The 20617-nt window shown below is 48.5% G+C and overlaps 1 protein-coding gene across 2 annotated transcripts in view; it reads left to right on the top strand.

Annotated features, from left to right (window-relative positions):
• Window positions 1-13808, top strand: part of LOC119437239 (superoxide dismutase [Cu-Zn]-like) — a 41684-nt gene extending 27876 nt beyond the window's left edge. For both annotated transcript variants that reach the window (XM_037704281.2, XM_049660377.1), the window contains exons 5-6: window positions 153-270; window positions 13688-13808. In XM_037704281.2, the coding sequence (XP_037560209.1) occupies window positions 153-270; window positions 13688-13807 (238 nt within the window). In that variant the 3' untranslated portion in view covers window position 13808. The remainder of the gene's footprint in view (window positions 1-152; window positions 271-13687) is intronic.
• Window positions 13809-20617: the final 6809 nt, after the last annotated feature.

The following is a 20617-nucleotide window of genomic DNA, read 5'->3' as shown; positions in this document are numbered from 1 at the left end:
GATGCACGTTAAAGAACCCCCGGTTGTAGAAATTAATGTGGAGTCAACCAATACGGCGTCCCTCATACAGCCAATGTGCGGCGTTGGTACGCTAGAGCACAAAACTTTTGATTTTACTTGTGCTAATGTCGGCATGGCCGGGCTCATTCCAGTCATGTAGGAGACCTGGGAAACATCGAAGCAGACGAGTGTGGCGTCGCAGTGTTTAATCTGACGGACCATCTTCTGACTCTGAACGGCGAGCACTCCATCATTGGCAGAGCTGTTGTGGTGAGAAGCAGTCATTTTAACATACATGGTATCAGGGGCGGATCCAGGTTTTTTCTGAGGGGGGGGGGGGGGTCAGCTTCTGTCAATGATGATGATGATGATAGTAGCCTTTAGCATTTACCGAAATTCACCGTTTCTGCTCACGATAAACCCGCGTTTTATAGAGCAACACCTGTAGCCTGCCGTGGTGGCTCAGTCAGTTCAGGCGTTGCGCTGCTGAGCACGAGATCGCGCGATCGAAACCCGCCCGCGGCGGCCGCATTTCGATGTAGGCGAAATGCAAAAAAGTTGCAGTGGCTTAGCTCGGCTATGCCAGGATATACGTAGCGTTAGCAAAGGTTCAGCTGATTATTCTTAGCTTTCCTGGTTGTCTCCTACGCTCAACCGCTAATTGCCAGGCAACTACTTCGGGATCCGATGAGTCAAGCTTCTCCGTTCTTCTGCGCTGTTGAGCAGCATTTGCGCTCTCCTTCTCCATGGCTATACCACACTGGCAAACGCCAGTCAGAAGCGCAGCGGCTCCAGCGCAGTGTCAGACGGCGACTGCACAGCGAGCGCGCGCCGGCGCCAGTGCGTCTACCACGGCTACGACGTCACTCCTCTGGAATGCGCAGACCGGCGGCGGTGAGTCGCGCGCGGCGGCGGCGGAGTGCGCGAGAGGTGCCGGCTCCGATGGCTCCGGTGCGAAAGCCGTGTGACATCACTGATCCTTGCGCATGCGCAGCACGGCTCTTGATGTGCCGCGCGAAACGGGCTTGGCTAGGCCAGTGTAGCTAACGCTACAAAACGCCCGTGTGCTTGCGTTGTAGTGCACGTTAAAGAACCCCAGGTGGTCAAAGTTAATCCGAAGTCTTCCACTACGGCGTGCCTCATAATCAGAACTGGTTTTGGCACGTAAAACCCCAGAAAGAGGAAGAAGCCCTATAGCGAAGCCAGGTATCGGTTTCTCCGAGCTTATCTGAAAAGGACGTTACCCAATACAGCGATGTGCTTGGTGGCTGTGCCTGATAATACAGGTTGTTCAAAACTAAGCTTTATGGTTTTCTTAAAATTAGGCACTGGGAGGCACGCGAAGACCACCTGTGAAAATAAGTTATGTGGCCAGGAGGGCACAAAGTGAGATGATAATTATCGCTGTGAGCAGCCCAATTAACTAAAATTGAACAATTATTTTTTGTCGACTGCAGTAAATGGGTATGTTTGTATTGAAAACTTAGGGGCAGTCGTGTTTCTACACAGTATCAGTCGGAAGAATTATTATAGCGTGTTCGTGCTTCGAGATATCCGACTCCAAATTTCAATTGTACTGCGCAGAGTTATCGACTCGACACGAGAGCGGTTTATGCTTTGCGTTGCTGTCGAAGGGAGGCATTTTGAACATTTTTAGGGCATTGACATCTTGATGGGTGAAGTGTTGTCATGAGATTTGTGCATGACAACACCAAAGTTAAAGCGGCAGTATGAAATATTCGTTAGCATAGCTAAAAAAGGTTTCTGCTGTTGATGGTGCAGTTGTTGCTTTTGATTTCAATAAAAATTACAATACTTGGAAATCAGCAGTCACTTTATTTGCGTAGCCCGAACAAGGACCATGCCCGGTCGTCTAGTCACCATTACGCGCGCGCACTGCCCTCCGGCTTCTCCGCTCGCGCCATTATCTCGGCATGGCAGCTGCCGCCATCTTTACAGGCTGCGCGGTCGCGTGTTACGACAGCGGTTAGGGGTTCTTCGATTTCTTTTTTATTTCGCCAGCCGTGAGGGGAAGGGGGGCAGTTATTATCTTTGCCAATGCCTCCGCAGCGTTGTCAGACTAAACGCTGCACCCAACAGCCGCATCACATCAGGGAGGAGCTTTGCGCCGATCCTCACACTCTCTTGCATGCGTAATCATGCGAACGACGATTAAAATTTGGAGTTGGATATCTCGGAGCATAGACATGCTAGAAGAATTCATTCAAGTGAAACTGTGCAGAAACACGACTGCCTCTAACTTTTGAATACAAACATACACACTTACTGCAGTCAATAAAAAGTTAATTATTCAATTTTAGTTAATTCGGTTGCTGACAGCGATAATTATCTCACTTTGTGTCCTCCTGGCCACACAACTTATTTGCGGAGGTGGCCTTCACGTGCCCCCCAGTGCCTTCACGTGCCTCCCAGTGCCTTCACGTGCCTCCCAGTGCCGTTTCTCTTACCACGCGACGCCATCCTAGGCCCGCGCGCTGGCGTTGGCCGCTGACGTCACGCTCCCCCACTTCGCAGCCGCTGCTCGAGGCTTCGCCCCGCTCCGCGAGAACGCCCACTTATATAAACGGATCCGGCGGCTTTGAGCTTCCTATACATAATGTACGCCAATAAAACTGCGAAGTTACAATGAAAAACTTGTAGCGTACGAACGGTACTGTGCTCGTACTGGATATTGTCAACGTGTAACTGTGATCACAATGAGTGTTACAGTTTTAAAAAAAGTTGTCTATGCGTAGTTCTTAGTTTAGCTGTTAGTTGTTATTATTTATATATGAACACTTCAGCGAGAGATCTCTTTCATTAAGCAGGTTGGTCGCGGAACCGATGACACCCCAATGCGGAACTAAGTTGATCAGGCGCGAAGGCGCTCGCACGGACATCGGCGTGCTTGGCAAAAGGGACGTCCCCTCGTTCATTCGACGCCACCGACGGGACGAGTAAGGCATGGCCGGCCCCAGGAGGTCCAAAGTGTTCATGAGAAAAATTAACTACGGCAACTTCGGACACCACACCCCTACGGAGTACAACTAAGCTTGTGAGCGAGCTACCTTTACTTCTACATGGCTGATACCACTGGTACTCACGAAAAATAATTTTGAAGAATGCAGGTGGCCATTTTTTTTGACAGGGCCATCCCCCTATCAGCGAGGGGATGATACAGAAATCTGAGGGGGGGTCAGGACATCCGGACATCCCCCCTGGATCCGCGCCTGCGTGGTATTGGTATATAGATCCATGGAAACCGCAGTTCGTCAAAGGTTATATTTAGCACTGAGATGAAACTTCCTACTAATGTTTCAACAAAACTTTATTCCGTAAAAGGAAAGAAACATGGAGCGTAAACATTTTTTACCAGTACCTACGCGTTTCCTTATGACCACGTGTTCGTATCGATAATGCTAAGTCTTAATTGTTGATAGGTTATTTCATAAAAAGTTAATAAAAACACGGTAAAAAACGCCACACACTTACCTCGAACGATCCAGGCTTGCATCCGGCCGACGCCTGAACAAGATGATGTGCGCGCTACCGATATCACTTGACCTATTGCTGCCCGACGTATCTCCGACCGATCGCGAGGAACGACAGTGGTAACGCTGGTATGCAGTCTCCGATACACTATGCGATATTGGGTGCAATATAGAAGCAGACAGCATGGTTGTCACCAATTTCGTCGCTCACCAAACATGTTTGTGCGTATCTGTGTCCGCGCCCCACCATTGCCCTGTTAGTTTGACACACACATACACACGCGCGCGTGCGCAGTGTTGTCGGCTATACCATTCCTACTGTACATGGATCGAAAGTTAAATTTCTAATCGAGTAACATCTTTCAAATTTTGAGATGAATTTTGCAGCCCATTTATATCTTTGTCGGGAATACCTCAAGGCTCCAATTTAGGACCACTTTTGTTTTTGGTGTTTGTTAATGATCTGCTCTGTGCCGAAATTGAGTGAGAAACTTTGATGTTTGCTGATGATTTAAAATTGTTTCGAAGAATAGAGTGTGTAAATTATTGTTAAAAATCTCAGGAGGAAATTTTCTTTCTCATCAGTGGTGTTACTAACAGAATTGAAATTAACGTGAAGAAAATGAGTGTGGTGTCTTATACCAGAAAGCGTTTGCAGACGAAGTTTAATTATACTTTGTCGGGTGATAGTATTCGTCTTGTGCTTGTTGTCCGCGACCTTGGGGTTTATGTAGATTCACGGCTGGATTTTCGCCTTCATGTATCCTATATTGTCCTCATGCTAAGAGGCATTTAGGCCTAATATCTAGACTCGCAAAGAAATTTTGACATCATGATTGTTTTAAAACATCGTTCTGCGCACTAGTCAGACCGCGATTAGAGTTTCCTTCTACTGTGTGGAATTCTATTAGTAGAAGCCGTCCAACGTCGATTGGTTCGCATTTCCTACGACAGGTATATTCGTTCATGCCGATGCTATGACTACTCAAGCCTGTTAGTGGACTTAAGTATGCTTTCTTTGCGTGACCCAAAGTCAGGCGCGACTCTCCTTTTTATGCGACACAAAAGTTTAAAAAAAGATTATGCTTGCGATGTGGCCCGCCATGCAAGTTGGACATAATTATGCGGTCCAAAGTTCAAAATAATGACGCTTGTACCATGTGGGTCGCCAGGTAAATCGGTCATTTTCATCCGGTACAAAAGTTCAGAATAACGACGCTTGCTATGCGGCCCAAATAGAGGCGGCCTCTAGTGTTGTAAGCAACTCTTTTTTTTAAATTGTGTAGATTTCACGCACTGTGGGAATCGATGTAAGCGAAGCTTTCTGCTTTGTTCACGTTCATTCACGGTATTTGGTGGCAATGTGCTGACGACCTCCGACAGTTGTGATGTGATTTGAAATGTTACCTTGCCTTAACCACTTGTATTTGTCTACGTAGTGCGAAAATGGTTTTTGCGCTAGAAGACGCGGACAAAGAAAGGAGGGTACAGGACGCACTAAGCGCTTGTATCCTCATTTCTTTGTCAGCGTTTTCTAGCGCAAAAACCAATTTCGCAGTGCATAACGAACTCGTCCAAATCACAACTTTGACTGTCTACGTAGTACACAGAACACAGCGAGACGTGCTTGCTCGCGGCGCTGTTGTGTGCCATTGTTCGTAGCCTGCGAGAAAGTTCGCACTGTCATTCTCTCACACGGGCGCTTCCCATCGTGGCTGAAGTGTTGATTTGTTGGACAGCCGCTTGCGTGTTGTCGTCTTGACGCTGTGGTGTTATAGTGCGGCTTTACGTCTGCACGCCCTGAGTCATGCAGTTGTCCGCATGTACAAACTTGCACGGTATTTATTTTTCAGAAATATCAGGAACGTGCTGTATCGTATCTAGAATAAAGATTTCTACTGTTTCTCCGCAACTGTTACCATGTCTAGTAGTAGTGTTTCTTTTACTTAATAGACCCCATGCAAATGAAGCATGGTTTCTGACGGCGCCTTTCCCTTCTCCCGTGATCATCCCATGTATGCAAGCTGGCCACGAGCGAAGAGTGACTATTATTCACCTGTTTCGTCAGGGCGTTGGCAAAACGGTGGTTGGTGTTTATCTGTCTCCCCTTTCTGGCCATATTATCTGCCCTCTGGGCTTTTGCACTGGAGTGCAGAAGTAAGCTCCGCAGCTTGGGCAATGCTTTTGGGGGGTTAACGCGTAATTACAGCCGTCCAATAGCCAGGAAGGTGCATAGTAGTAGATGTTGGATTGCGCGACATTTCCACGGGACACACAGAAGAGAATCACACATAACCGAGCGCGATTTGCCACTTTGCAACCATCGATTTATTCCCTTATCAGCGGAATAAATGCCGGAAGATACTCAAAGGGGGGGGGGGGGGGGCGAGTGACAAAAGAAACTTTACAAAAAAGGGCCATCCACCAATGCCAAGCCCGCTTTGTCACATGATCATTTTGGCTGCACTCGACATCGCGAAAAAAAGGAACGAGGATACAAAATTAGAAATTAGAGCGCGAGGAAATTTATTTCTTTTGCATTTAGAGCAACGGCTGGCATGCTTACGCACATACTTCCTATACGTGCAAACAATCACCCCCTCCCAACACGGAGTACAGCAGTAGAAAAGTCGAGGGAAGAGGCAAGGACAGCTTTGCTCTGAAAAATTTTGTGCGACAACGGTTTCTTTATTGTTTTAAACAGCAGAGCCACACCATGGTGACTCCACAAGGTTTAGTACATCTGCACATCGTGGTATTTCACGGAACATACACACAAGACACAACCTTATATGAACCAAGGACAGCCGCGGCGCAGATGAGCACTCTAACCACTACACCACAAACGGGTATTCTTTTTTTCTTACATAGTATTTATAGCAGCGATTTAACATCAGATGCACACCACAAACGCGCGCATCTGAGCCGCGTACATGTGAGATGAATATCGTAGTTGGTATATGTATCTACAGATTGCCCTCTAAATTTGCAGTGAGCGTGGACACTTACCATATGAACAAGACACATTCTCTTTTCGTTAGAAGTGGCTTTGCGCCTACGTATACCGTGGGCCCCAGCTAAGGTTTGTCAAGCTGTTGGACGAAAAAAATATTTAAAAATCATGGTGCAAGGTACAATTATAAGACCTTCGGAGCTCAGGCGTTACGGAACTGACGACTAAGCATTGTATTTTTTTAGTCTTTTTTTTCTTTTCTTCAAAAAGCTTGGCTAAGGTTAGCTGGGGCACCCTATATGTCCGACTGGAAACAGTTGCATGACCTGCATTTATACCTAGATTCACGTAGGCAAGCAAACATCACATTTATGGCTACAGTATGATCTTAAAAACATATCTTGCACCACGCTTTTTTGTGTTTTTTTTCTTTTCTTCGCACAGATTGGCTAACGTTAGCTGGCACATCCTATATGTCCGACTGGCAACAGTTGCATGTCCTGCAGATATATATATATATATATATATATATATATATATATATACCTAGATTCATGTTGGCGAGCTAACATCACATTTATTGCTACAGTATGATTGTGCAATGCGAATGGTGTTCGACTGCTCAGCGCGAACTCCTTTCATTTTTTTCCGTCGTACAGCTGCCGCATTTTGATAAATGGCGAAATGTAAAGACGCCTGTTTTCCGTTCGTGTGTGCACGTAACAGCCCTAGTTGGGAGCCTGGTGTGGTGTCGTTAATCGCCCGAATCCTAATTCGGGTCGTTACACCCTAGAAATCGGCCTTTTCAACCATAGCTGCGAAAGTGCTTTTAATAAGAACGATGCCGGCATATTTATACTTCCTTCCTGAATTCAAATGTTTGCCTTGTGGCATATGTACTTGAATCGGGTCACTTGAAAGTATAGTATCCAAGGTTGTGCCTGTTGTCTATGGTGGTGGTGATGATGATGCTACAAGCGGGGTTAGCCTGGCAGACCTGCCGGCAATTGCTCCCCCTCCAAGCTCCAAGGAGGTGGGAATACTTCATGCAGTGGCATTTATCGTGGGACATGATTTGAACGCCATGCTGCATGTACAATGCCCGAATAGAAAAAAGGAAAACGTACGTTTCTTCAGAAGACACACGCGAAGACGCACTTCATTTGTGCAGAAGAAGTAAGCTGAATCACCGGGATCATACTGCCTTTTGCGCCTATATTGCAAGTTTGCCGAATAGGTAACTCCCGTTGCCTCAAGGTGATCTTCAAAGGCGACTGTCTTCCTTCACATGTGAAGGTTGGTCTTTTTCGTCATGTCGTTCGAGCCTATATTCCCAGGCCTCTTCCATGCCACAAGTGTCTGAGAATGGGCCACGTGAGTGGCGTATGTAACAACAAACCAGCTTGCCCGCGCTGCGCCGAACCCCACACAGCAGAGTCTTGCAAGGCGACTACCTTGAAATGCAGAAACTGCAATGGAGATCATGAGGCATCTTCAAAAAACTGCCCACTAATCAAGAAGGAGAAGAGAATCTTGAGACAAATGGTGAAGGACGGCTCATCACGGAAGGAAGCGATAACGACTGTTAAAAGACGACGTTCTCGTTGACGGCGCGCATCCAAGAAAGAAAAAAGTGCTGTTTTACCTCCAGAGCGTTCCTTTACGCCACCGCCACCACCACCACCACCGTCAAGCACCATACGCCTACATGGAGAGAATAATACCGAGGCTAAGAGAAGAGAATCTGACGCTGCTTCGCCTGCTCTACCACAGGCACACTTCCCCGCGGAGCGACAGCATCGACTACCGCGAAGCGCTACTTCGACAACAGAAAAAGAAGCTGCGCAAGATGTCTAGGTCATTGCATTGCTGAGGTCGTTGGTGAGTGTTATCCGCACACTCCGGAATAATATGCAAATGCGATCCGCTAAATGTGCACTGCAAGAGCTGGATTCCCTTGAACCAGTACTTGTGGGTCTACAGTAAGAAGATGGCTTGCCATCCACAACCACTGCGGCCATTCCAGGAGAAAGTCAAGTGCGCTTCCATACTTCAATGGAACGCCAGAGGTCTGGAGTCACGGATGTCAGAATTTCGACAATTTCGTTTTGAGAACAAGTTCCCCATTCTCATAATTTATGAACCTAATTTTTCAAAGACAATTCGAATGTCGGGCTACGAATCATTTGTTTCTTCGTCATGCATTGAACGCAGTCAAGTTGCTGTGTATATCCGCAAGGAGCTCACGTTTGTTCACCGAATAGTGCAGCCTCACGACGACAATTAATACATGTGTCTCCGTGATAAAAACAAGAAAGTTTCATTTACACTCATAGGCGTCTGCATATGCCCATCACGTCGACTTGACCGACAGAGACTAAATGACATGCTCACAAACACTGAAGGCCCTTGGATAATCATGGGTGACCTTAACGCGCACCATCCACTCTGGGGAAGTTGCAGGACAAATCAACGAGGCACGAGTTTAGTGAATTTCGCTGCCGAACACGGACTGCGAATTTTGAACGACGGCAGCCCGACTTTTCTCCGAGGAGTGACTTACAGCAGCTGTTTGGACTTGACATTAGTGTGGTATAGTCTAAGTTCAAAGGTTCACAGACATTGAAACTTACGGAAGCGACCATATACCTACGTACATGACTATCAGAGGCCTTGACAACTCTATTTCCCCTGTGCTCTCAAGACAGATAGACTGGCAAGCGTACCGCATTTCGATCGAGGACAAGTGCAGACATGAACATCCCGAGCCTCTTGAAGGCATGGTCATACAAACACTACAGGCTTCTACGCGGACGTATACAAGATCTACAACACGCACAGATTTCGACCAAGAATTGGAGAGACTTCGGGTGATCCGCCGACGGGCCGAGAGACGATATAGGCGTACTAAATCCAATTATGGCTTGATGGAAGCCCTACGCATTCAGAAGAAAGTTCATGGTCAGATGATCAAACTTCAGAACCAATGATGGAAGACCATTTGCGAATCGCTGGACCCTCGCAAGCCGTTATCACCGGTGTGAAGAACTCTCCAGGGCCTTCGCTCACTTCCACAACAGCGGCGTCCCTTCAGAGCGCTGGCTCTACATCAAGGTCGTCTAGAGCTTGAGGTCGCGGAAGATTTTTGTGCGAATGTTGCTGGTGACTTCGTTCTGCTGGCTGACTCCTCGCTACATGATGTTCCCGTCGCGAGAGATCAAAGCATGGAAGTGCCTTTCTCTATGGAAGAACCACAAGCGGCCTTGGCTGCGTGTAGGCGGTCGCCTTCACCCGGTCCCGATGGGGTAATGTACGCTGCCTTAAGGCACCTAGGTTCAACAGCACAATGCTATCTTCTGGATATCTTTAATCAATCTTGACACGACGGCATAGTCCCCGACTATTGGAAGTGTAGCCGACTGGTGCCTCTACTGAAGCCTGGGAAGTCTCCGCTGAACCTTACATCGTACCGCCCGATTGCACTTGCGAGTTACATCGGTAAGGTCATGGAGACGATGTTGTTAACACGTATGGAATGGTACCTCGAATACTATGACATTTACCCTAAGGCTATGGCTGGTTTTCTACGTGGACGGTCATCAATTGACAGCGTCATTGATCTTGTGACCTCCGTGCACCAACAAAAAGCGCTGAAGCGCCTCTCTGTGGCACTCTTCTTAGATGTAAAAGGTGCCTACGACAACGTAACCCATGAAGCCATCCTCCAAGCTCTTGAGGCTGCAGAACTTGGAGGCCACGTCTTTAGGTGGATTAGGAGTTATCTATCACAGAGATATGTGTTGGTCCTAACTGAAGATGGGCCGACAAATAGATATATCTCCAGTCGTGGTGTCGCACAAGGCGCAGTGTTGAGCCCTACTCTTTTCAATCTTGTTCTAGTGGGGCTCGCCGAAACGCTACCACAGAAGGCTTATAATGTCTCACTCTACGCAAACGATATTTGCATCTGGGCGTCCGGCGTGACAAGGCCGCAAGTGCGCGCCAGAATACAGAAAGCGGCAACCCAGACAGCGGCATACCTTCGCCGACAAGGCCTGACGATATCCACAGAAAAATGTGCTCTAGTTGCATTTACACGAAGACCGATGTATTTCTACCCAGTGTGTATCGAGAGGGCCAGTCAATTGATTACACGAAAACTCACTGGTTCTACGGCGTTATTGTGGATCGCGACCTCACCTGGAGTCCCCATGTCTCCTACACGAAGAAAAAACTCATTTGTATTGAGAATATGTTTAAATTCGTAGCAATAAAATCGTGGGGACCATCCGTGCGCTCCATGTTACAGCTATACACGGCACTTGTTCTCGGATTCCTGCGATACAGTCTTCCTGTCTTGTCCAACACATGCGAGACTAATATCCTTGCACTACAGAGCGTAGAAGCCCAAGCACTCCGGACATGCCTTGGCCTCCCGAGATGTTCATCGACGGCTGCAACAATCGCCATTGCACAGGAGCACCCGATCACCACTCATATCGTCGGTGAGACGCTAAGAGCGCACATTCGATAGATTTCACGGCTACCATCCCATCATTTAGCCGATTTGCCAGTGCAAACACCTCTGTTACAGGCTACATTCTGTAGTATTGTGACAAGACATCATGCCTCAATACCATCTGGCTTCAAGCCTGCGAAACGCCCAACATCGGCATTGTGGTGTCTCCGGCAAATTCACGTGTGCCTCTCAGTTCCTGGGATTAGCAAAAAGGCAGACTTCTCAACACTAGCCCTGAAGTAATTGTCTCTGCTTGTCATCAACGAGTATTATCTTCACCGCATACACATTTACACGGACGGTTCCACCATTTCCAACAGCTCTGCCGGATCAGTAGTTGTTCCATCGGACGCCGTCACTTTGCAATTTAAATACTCGCACAGTACCACGTCTGCAGCAGCAGAACTTGCGGCTCTTTAAGGTGCACTCAATTACGTGCTCCAGCAGCCCGCCAAATCGTTGGGCCATTTTCAGTGATTCCAAAGCAGCCCTACAAACTCTGCAGTTTTCCCTACGACAAGCGTTAAACGAGCAGATAGTGCGCGAGATTAGGCACGCTCATCATCACGCGCTCGAAGAAGGACACGACAATGTATTTCAATGGTTGCCGAACCATTGCGGAATTGTCGGCAACGACAGCGCAGATGAAGCAGCACGCTCGGCTCATCACAAACATCAACTAGTTCCTATACCACTCTAAAGAACGGATGCTGCGCGGCAACTTCAATCTATTGCTCGCCACATCACACTTCTGCAATGGAATTCACTGGGTTTCACCCACTCACGTTCGCACTCTCTTGACCCTAACTTGTGACTTCGCCTACCACCTGGACTCTCCCGTCATAAAACAACTTTACTGTGTCGCATGTGGTTAGGTGTCGCATTTACCAACGTCTATTCATTCTTAATAGGGATGACCAACAGTGCGGCGTGCAATTTGTGCGGGTGCGACGAGACTCTCGAGTACCTTCTTTGTCTGACACTGTACCAATGAACTAAAAATTTAATTCTCGGGTTTTGCGCGCGAAGAGTAAGATTAGATTATGAGGCAAACCGTAGTAGGGGACTTCGGAATAATTTTGACCACCCGGTGTTCTTTAGCACGCACACAATGCACGGTACACAGGCGTTTTTCCATTCCGCTCTCATCGAAATGCGGCTACAGCGTCCGGGATTCAATCCCGTGCCCTAGGGCTTTGCATCAGAATGCCAAATCTACGACGCCACCTGGGCGGTTGTGCCCGCCTGATGTAATGTTTCTATTTCGGTATAGCTTGTGCACGTTGTAGTGCATAAATATGCATAAAACCAGAAAAACTTGCATGGGGTTAAAGATTCGACCTTCATAGTGGATGAACATACAAAAATTTTCAGGCTGCACGCTGCATACAATGAAAGCAAACACTGTTCTCCTTATTGCAGTTACTTGTAAAGCACTCAAATTTCTGCTTCGCTAAAGCTTCGCTTCGCGTAGATTCCAACACGTGTATTAAATCTGGATAATTTTTTTTCATATTTTTCTTAAACGCAAGGAATCAACAGAAATTCTCTATCACATATGGTCTCCAAATGCGCACGACGCAGCCACTTATTACCGAGTCTACACCCCTGTAGTTTGTGTGAAGTATTTAAATGGGAAGTACAAAATGAGTATAAAACATTCCTGCATTAAAAAATTATCTGCTCCACACGTATGAACACACATATTTTATAGTAGAGATGCGAACAGCCTTTAATTTTGCCATTGCGCAAAATCTTATTGTAAGCCTATACTGATACGAGTACAAACAACATACCGGTCTTTCTTGTTGTGCCAGTCACCTACGCTCCCCCATTCCAAGCACTTTTTCGCTTGAAGTAAACAAAATGCCCGGCTCCCCAAAGTACCCTCGATTTTAAGCTCTGAAATGCCAGTAATATGTACCTAAGGTTGCATAAAACTTGCAACTTTATATTTTTGAACAGTTTGCACGAGTTACTTCATTATTCGTTAACTTTGACCCAGAATAAATATTCTTCGATTGAAACCTCGCCTAATGGCAGTGATTCTCGCATTCGATATACGAAATCCCCCACAACGTTTATTCCCTTTTGGGTGCCCAATATATGTTTCTTATATGTATTTCGCTCTCCGTTAAAACAATTAAAAACTTTAAATATAATGCCTGCATTTCATAAAATGTCTTGGCACTGCATCACAAGAACACCCGAGTACAACAAAGGGCAACAAGGGGCACCAAATCTGATGCACTGATATGAAGCGGAGGGAGCCTCTTGCTGCAAATCCCTCCGCTTCCCATTTCCTCTAGCCTTTTGTCCGTGTGCTGCAGCGCCAGGAAAAAGAGGGAGAGGGGATGATGGAACGTATATGGCTATCCATATTGCTGGGATAGTGGATGTCATAGCCGCGTCGGCGGTGGCGAGCGTGGCTGGGAAGGTGGCAGGAGGGGTGAAGTGAGATCTGTGACATGCTGTGGCGAGCATTTCTGGCGTCATTTCTGACAGTGCTGCATAGATGCAGTTTTTCAGGCATAAGCCTTTTGTGTGTAGCCCAGCGTGCACTTAAGGGTCCGTCATGGTTAACGATTATTTTGGGCGCCGCCTATATGGGGCTTTTTCTGCTAAAACGAAAAAAGTACTGGTTACGCACAGGATGTTCTCCAGAACTTGACTGAGAGTGGAGAATACGTTGACTTTTTTTTTATTGGAACATATTAATTTCAGGTTCACGCCGGCGAGGATGATCTCGGCCGTGGCGGTCACAATGACAGTCTGACAACAGGACACGCCGGAGGTCGCCTAACTTGCTGCGTTATCGGGATTCGGCAGAAATCGAATAAATAAAAGAGATGTTATCTTTTATTGCCTTTTTTGCCGTTGTGACGTATAAAATGTATGGAGGAAAAATCAATATATAACAGAAAATGACGTTCTTATGTAATAAAAGAAAATGTTCCGTATTATACTACACGAAACGAACAACCAGAACATTTACGTATAGGCCAGATCGTCAAGTTTTCTTGGTTTTCTTTTCATGGCAAGGCAATCCACATGCATCATCGTTGCATCGGCAGTAATGAAAATGGGCTATGTTTTACATCCCCATCAAAACAACAGGGCAATGGACAAGTTGGTTTATGTAAATTCATGGTTAGAGCAGCGTAACAGACGAAGGGGAAGAGAGCAAGAAGACAAATACGGCATAGAACTACCAGTGATTCTCAATCAATCAGCGGCAGTATAGTCGGGTACAACTTAGGAAGGCAGCTGGGGCCCCGCCCAGATGACCGAAGCACGGCAGCCTATTTCTTCCGCGGCTAAAGAAATAGCCCTGCTCAAGAAATTATGCTTCTAAAATGCGTATTTATAGGTAAAAAAAGTTAGAAAAGTGTTACACGTTTGTAAAACGTGAAGGCGAAAGCCTTATTGCACACTTGAGACACTTTTTGTCACGATTAAGATACGTTTATGAAGAATTGCAGCAACTGTGTGCGAAGTGTGCAATCAGGCTTTCGCCTTCACGTTTTACGAACGTGTAACACTTGCTTAATTTTTTTTTGTACCATCTCCGTCGAAGGCTCGTCCATCGGAGCGCACGACAGAACTCGCCGAAATCGCCGCACCTACTGGTAGTGGGCCAGTGCCGTCAGCGCCTTCGCAGAGGAAGGGGCAGCATGAGAACGCTGGCAAGGTGAGCGGCATCGGAGCCAGCTGTGGAACAAGACGACGACGAACGTGCGAGCAGTGGCATGAGCGCATCTCTGTGACCACGTGACTTTTTTACTCACAGAATCATCGACATAGGCTTTTTTCAAGGCCGTGCGTCACGTGCGCTGCCCAATGACGCACGCAGCAGTCAGCGAGATGGCTGCAAACTGACGTGTGCAATCAGGCACCCACTAGGCACACCTGTAGTAAGCGAGAAACATGGAGCAGCCGTGGCTTTAGGGAAGCGTGCTCGTCTCGCACTCCATCGGCCGGGGTTAGGTTCCCACCCAGGCCGAAATGTACGAAATTTTCTATTCGAAGCCACTAATTTTCTTTGTTTACAGGAACCTCCCTGAGAATTGTGACGTCAGTTCGAGCATTTTTTACGTGTTTTTACTCTTTGCGGTGTCAGCAATTTTCCGTCATGGCGCAGGTCACAGCTCACGGGCACCGCCAACGTAGACACCTAAGGCTTTCGCCTTGATAAGACCTTATATCTTGATGACTGGTTTGGTAGAGCTCTCGTAATGGTAATGCTACAGCACATGCCGGATCGCGCGAGAAAAATAGCCCATGCCTTCTACAACGCTGCCCGTCGTCTACTACTGTGCAAGATCAACGGCCGTGGGCGTGTGTTTATGAAGTGCAGTCACTGGTTAAATCCACTTTGGACCAAAACAAAAGGCCATGGAACAAACACGCAGGACGTTTATTTGCAGCGGTGGGTCGCCGCGAAGTACTGCTATTTAATTATGGGGTTTTACGTGCCAAAACCACGATCTGATTATGAGGCACGCCGTAGGGCCGGGGGACTCCGGAAAACTGCGCCCACCTGGGGTTCTTTCACGTGCACCTAAATCTAAGTACACGGGTGTTATTGCATTTCGCCCCCATCGAAATGCAGCTGCTGCATCCGTCATTTGATCCCGCGACCTCGTGGTTAGCAGCTCAACACCATAGCCATTAAGCAACCACGGCGGGTTGCGAAATACTGCTGCCGCTGTGATGAAGGAGTTTTAGCGTAGACGTACCTAAGCAGCCTAATGGGCCTCCGGGGTCCCAGACACCTGGTGGCGCAGAACTTAAGCAGCCAAACACACAGCTAATATTGCTGTAACCAAGTGTATTTATTTAAAAGACAGTGTGTTCACGATTACGCTCCTGCCGAAAATATACACCAGCAGCAAAGCTTCGTTACTGCTACATTCATTCTGTGATTGTCTGCTTGAGCTCTGTGCCACTAGGTGGCTGCACCGTGCAGGCAGTTCACGTTGGCGCCTCCGCTCATCCCGTAAAACGCCCAGTCCACTTGCGCTTGCGTTTACCCGAATACGGGACCCGCTAAACTCTCTACTGTGGTAGTGATCTTTCGGAGCGAAGCGAGGGGCCACCATGGAACAAACACGCTGGGCCGATATTTTGTAGCAATGGGCGTTTTAAGTTAAGGCGCTCGAGCGCGCTCTAGGCAGCAGAGCGCGCTCTTTTAAACTTTAAGGCTAAAAAGCGACTTCCGGTGCGTGATTACGGAGCGCGCTCTACGTGCTCCACCCTGGAAACAGTGCGCGAGAGCGCGCACCTGCTACGGCTTCCGGAAAATGACGTGTTTCCGACTCTTTCCTACTTATGCAAGTCCGTGCTCCTTGCCCACTCGTTCCTGCCGCCGCTGCGCAGCCGGGCGTCTGCTCTAAGGCATGATCGGGAACTTCGCGCGATGGCGCGGTTTGAGCTTATCACGAACCGAAAATGACGGCCCGATCATTACTTGCCAGACGCTCAGGTACGTAACCGGACGTTGGCGCCTTCTCGTCGCTACGTTCATGTGTATGACTTCTTCAGGTTCTCATGTTATCATGGAAGATGTTGGGCACTGCTCTTTGAATTGTGTGTCCGTGTATCTGGGCACAAGGTTGATCACATAATCCTGAATGCCTCGGATCATAAGGCTTTCGTCCTCTTGCGATCGGCAATGAGCATACCGCGGAGCAGAAATAAATCCTCTGTTAGGGTATCCTCTGAGAACAGCACGAACAGCTTGCATCGCATACATAAGCCGCTGCTGCTGCGTTCGTCGCCGCGCGTCAAGTTCTTCTAGCTCTCATCGTCTATCAAGAACTGCAGGAGGGTGTTTATCGGCGGCGCCATCTTCAAAAAGCGCGCGCAATGCGATAGCGGTCGCGGAAGCAACACAACATTCGCCAGTCGGCGCGTTCGTGCGCCCGAAAGCAGTCGGCGAAAATCGCCGTTAAGTTAAGCTCCGAAGGCGTCGCACTCGAGCACACTCGAGCGTGCTCCTTTGGAGATCGGAGCGCGCTAACTTAACGCGCCCAATGCGTTATGATTTATTCTATACTAGTCTTATCGTCCACCGCTGACGGCTGGCTGATTCAGTTGATAACGTGAGCAGAGGGTCGCTCTGACCACTGATCAATCACTGAAAAGCGCGAAAAGGCATTAGCATCAGAAAGGCATCGCTACAAAATGCCGGCCCTGGACGTTTGTTTTCAGCGGGGTGTCCGCCGCGGAATACTGTTTTCAGACGAAGCGCAGCTGCAGCGTCACTGATGCTAGCTGCAATCTTTCTTCGCCGGATCACCGCTCAGAACAAACGCACGTGGCACAAATGGTGCATCGTAAGCTCATAATAGTATTACCGGCTTGATAGACCACCACAGACAGCTTGGGACTTCACTCTGACGAGGGGTAGACGCACACAGCTGACGTGACCCGGCCCAGTTCGAAGCACGGGCGGCCATGTTCTCCGTCGGCGGGTTCACCGGCCGTCCTGCTCATTACGTCACTCTAGAGTGCGCGCCCATTGGTGGAGGCGCGTGCGCATCCGCCATTGAGAAGCAAATGCCTCTACCTTCAGAAGTTTTACCCGACGAAAAGTGGCAAGAAGAGCAATGACTTACAAAGACATCTTCTATCTCGTTGCAGCTTATATGTAGGCGCAGATATATGTGATTTGTACGTAGCATAAGCACGTACCATATGAAATGATAAACACGGACGTGCCATCAGCCCCATCAAACCAAGTAACTTCACACTCAATATTGTCACGTTGTAGTGACGGTCAAGAACAAAGTAGCAGAACTGTTAATCACGAAACTAACTTTTAACAGCGAAGCTGTTTAAGCTAGCCGTAAGAAGTATGGTGTTTCACACAAAGCCAACCACACCTTAGCCACGGCAATCAGCGACACCGCAGCTGCTACAACACCTGGCGCAACCTACCGCCTGTGTACTGCACGTGCGCCAATAGCGAACGCGTTTCCCGCGTTTTCCCGGCGCGAACGCGGGCGGCGTCGGCAGCAGCTCGGCAGGAGCTCGGAGATACTGCGCGCAACGGTTGGTTCGCGACTTTAAAATTGCTAGTAGGTACAGCGGAGACTTCCGCTTAACACGTGTTGTCATGGCAACCGTGGAGCTCCTCGGTGCCTAGGGACATAATCACTTAAAAACTTTTGAGGCACCGGTCTGCGCTGAGCGTGGCTCTCTTATCTCCAGGACAGGACGCAGCGACTTTGCCGAGCGCAGCTCCTACGTGCGAGCGAATTGTTTAGGGCGCGTTGAATGTCTGGCGGTGTCTGGCCCACGCCGGCCGCGCTTTATTATTGTAGCGTTTGTTGTAGTGGCGGAAATTCTTGCAGTAGTGGTGGTGTGGCATGACGGCTTTTGATCTCGGTGAACTGTGGTGGTGTAAACAAGCGGATTTACAGGGTGCGAGAGAGAAACGATGATATTCCTAATTAAACGCATCACTGTTTGATGATCCAAATATAATCTCACTATCAGGGAGGGAGCAGTCTACCTGACTGGAGCAGTACTTTTTTATTTGGGGGGTTGCTACGCTGCGCTCCGCAACACGCCAACGACCGCCGCTTCACGTCTGCGCCCGGCACTGCGGCTTCCGCCGCAGCACCGGGGTACAAACGCGAGCAGTATCCGCTTGTTTACACCACCACAGTTCACCGAGATCAAAAGCCGTCATGCCACACCACCAGCACTGCAAGGATTTCCGCCACTAGAACAAACACTACAATAATAAAGCGCGACCGGCGTGGCCCAGATACCACCCCACATTCAACGCGCCCTAAACGATTCGCTCCCTACGCACGTAGGAGCTGCGCTCGGCAAGGTCGCTGCGCGCGGTCCCGGAGATAAAGAGGGCGACGCTCAGTAACTAGCAGCCACCGCGCGGCCGTGCAGACCAGTGCCTCAAAAGTCCCTAAGCGATTATGTCCCTAAGCACCTAGAAGCTCCACGATTGCCATGACATCACGTGTTAAGCAGAAGTCACGTCACCCGCAATGCCACGCCCCCGCTGTATCTATACTAGCAATTGGAAAGTCGCAACCGGTTCCCGCCGCCGCGCTGAGATCTGCGCATGCGCCGTGATAAGGATTGGATCGGCGCATGCGCTGACCTTGCGGCAACAGCCATAGAGTAACATACGGATTACAAGAGTGGCCACTCCAGCCAAGCGGCTGAGCTACGCCGCTTCATGCCGCCCGCTAGAGGGCAATACACTCCCGTCTCCAAGGGAACGTACTTACTACTTATCTACTGTAGTAAGTTTTCTAGTGCTCTATACGTCTACTTGTCTATGTGGCTGTAGACGTAGACGTTATCAACGGGATTAGGCGGGTGTGAGCGGTGGATGACAAGACTAGTATATTATAGAATAAAGCATACGCCTCGCTACAAAATACCGGCCATGGTGTGTTCAGGCAAGGACACGCGATAAAAGATGTGTGATAACGTATCCGTGGTCTTCGCTGGCTTCGTCTGGCTGAACGCCTGTCTGCTTGGCTGCTGCTTGGTAAGAACGCCTTCATTACGTTCTTTTTTCCCTTCATTACTTTGAAAATTGTTTGTATATTTGTCACTTCAGCCGTAAGTTGACTTTTGTCGCATTGTGCTGTTCGGCGCAAATAGCTTTTTTGTGTTCTTCACTTCGCGCATGATGTTCGTGGATTACTTCACACTAAGTAAGAAACAGCAATTTGGAACGCTGCGCGGCACGTTTGTGAGAAAATCGTTTCTTGGCGCGAGAATGTGAATCGGCACACTCCGGTACACGTAGTCTGAATTCAACCCTTTGCGGTCCGTTGTCGGGCAGGGCCCGACAATGCACACGGCCGTAGTGGTCCGCTGTCGGGCACCGCCCGACAAGGGTGTTCGTGGGTTAAATTTCGCGGTTTTTCTCACTGCGATTCGTGCGCATTCTTTGTATACACGATGCACCATCTCTTGAGGGATAAATCAACTTTGTTTGTTGAAGTTTACTTTTTTTGCACTAGGGTGCAGCAAATGTTCAGCACGGCTTCTGGATACCAGAGCGTTCTCACTTGCGCGCGCAACCGCACGTTCGCGCTGTTCGCTGAGAAGCATGACCACAATTTCACCGCGTGCGTTTTACGGTGGTACATTTAGTGAAAGCTTGCAGGGGTTTCCATTTTCAATAGCTTTATTTTGAGGAGCACACAGCTGCAGAATCATGGTGAGAAAGAACAGCGACACCTGCAGTACCACCGCAACCTCATTATACAGCTGGTGTATGACGTGAGGGCTAGAGCCAAAAAGCGAGGCCCGTCTGCACGGAAGGAGTACGAGGAAAGGCTAGGTGGGAGGAGCCATTTCATCTACAAGCTCCCAGGCCGAAGCAGCAAGGACTGTGTCGCTTGTAGCGATCGAAAAACAAATGGAGGCAGGAGAGAAACTGCGTGTTTCTGCAAAACCTGTCTAACAACCCTGGCCTGCAGCCAGGAGAATGCTTCGAGCGGTATCACACGCTGCTCAAATATCGGTAGAGGAGTTGCCTGCAGATTGCAAGAGAAAAAATAAATATCCTGTGAGTTTTTCTTCCACAGTTGGTGGTTTTGTTAGCGGCGCCACAAACTGGCAAAACAGTTTCGGACCGGAACAGCCGGAAAGTGGGTAAAA

Source organism: Dermacentor silvarum, chromosome 1, assembly GCF_013339745.2.
Source record: "Dermacentor silvarum isolate Dsil-2018 chromosome 1, BIME_Dsil_1.4, whole genome shotgun sequence".
Classification (NCBI taxonomy): Eukaryota; Metazoa; Arthropoda; class Arachnida; order Ixodida; family Ixodidae; genus Dermacentor; species Dermacentor silvarum.
Note: the sequence above shows the minus strand (reverse complement) of the source record. Positions and strands in the feature narration are given on the sequence as shown.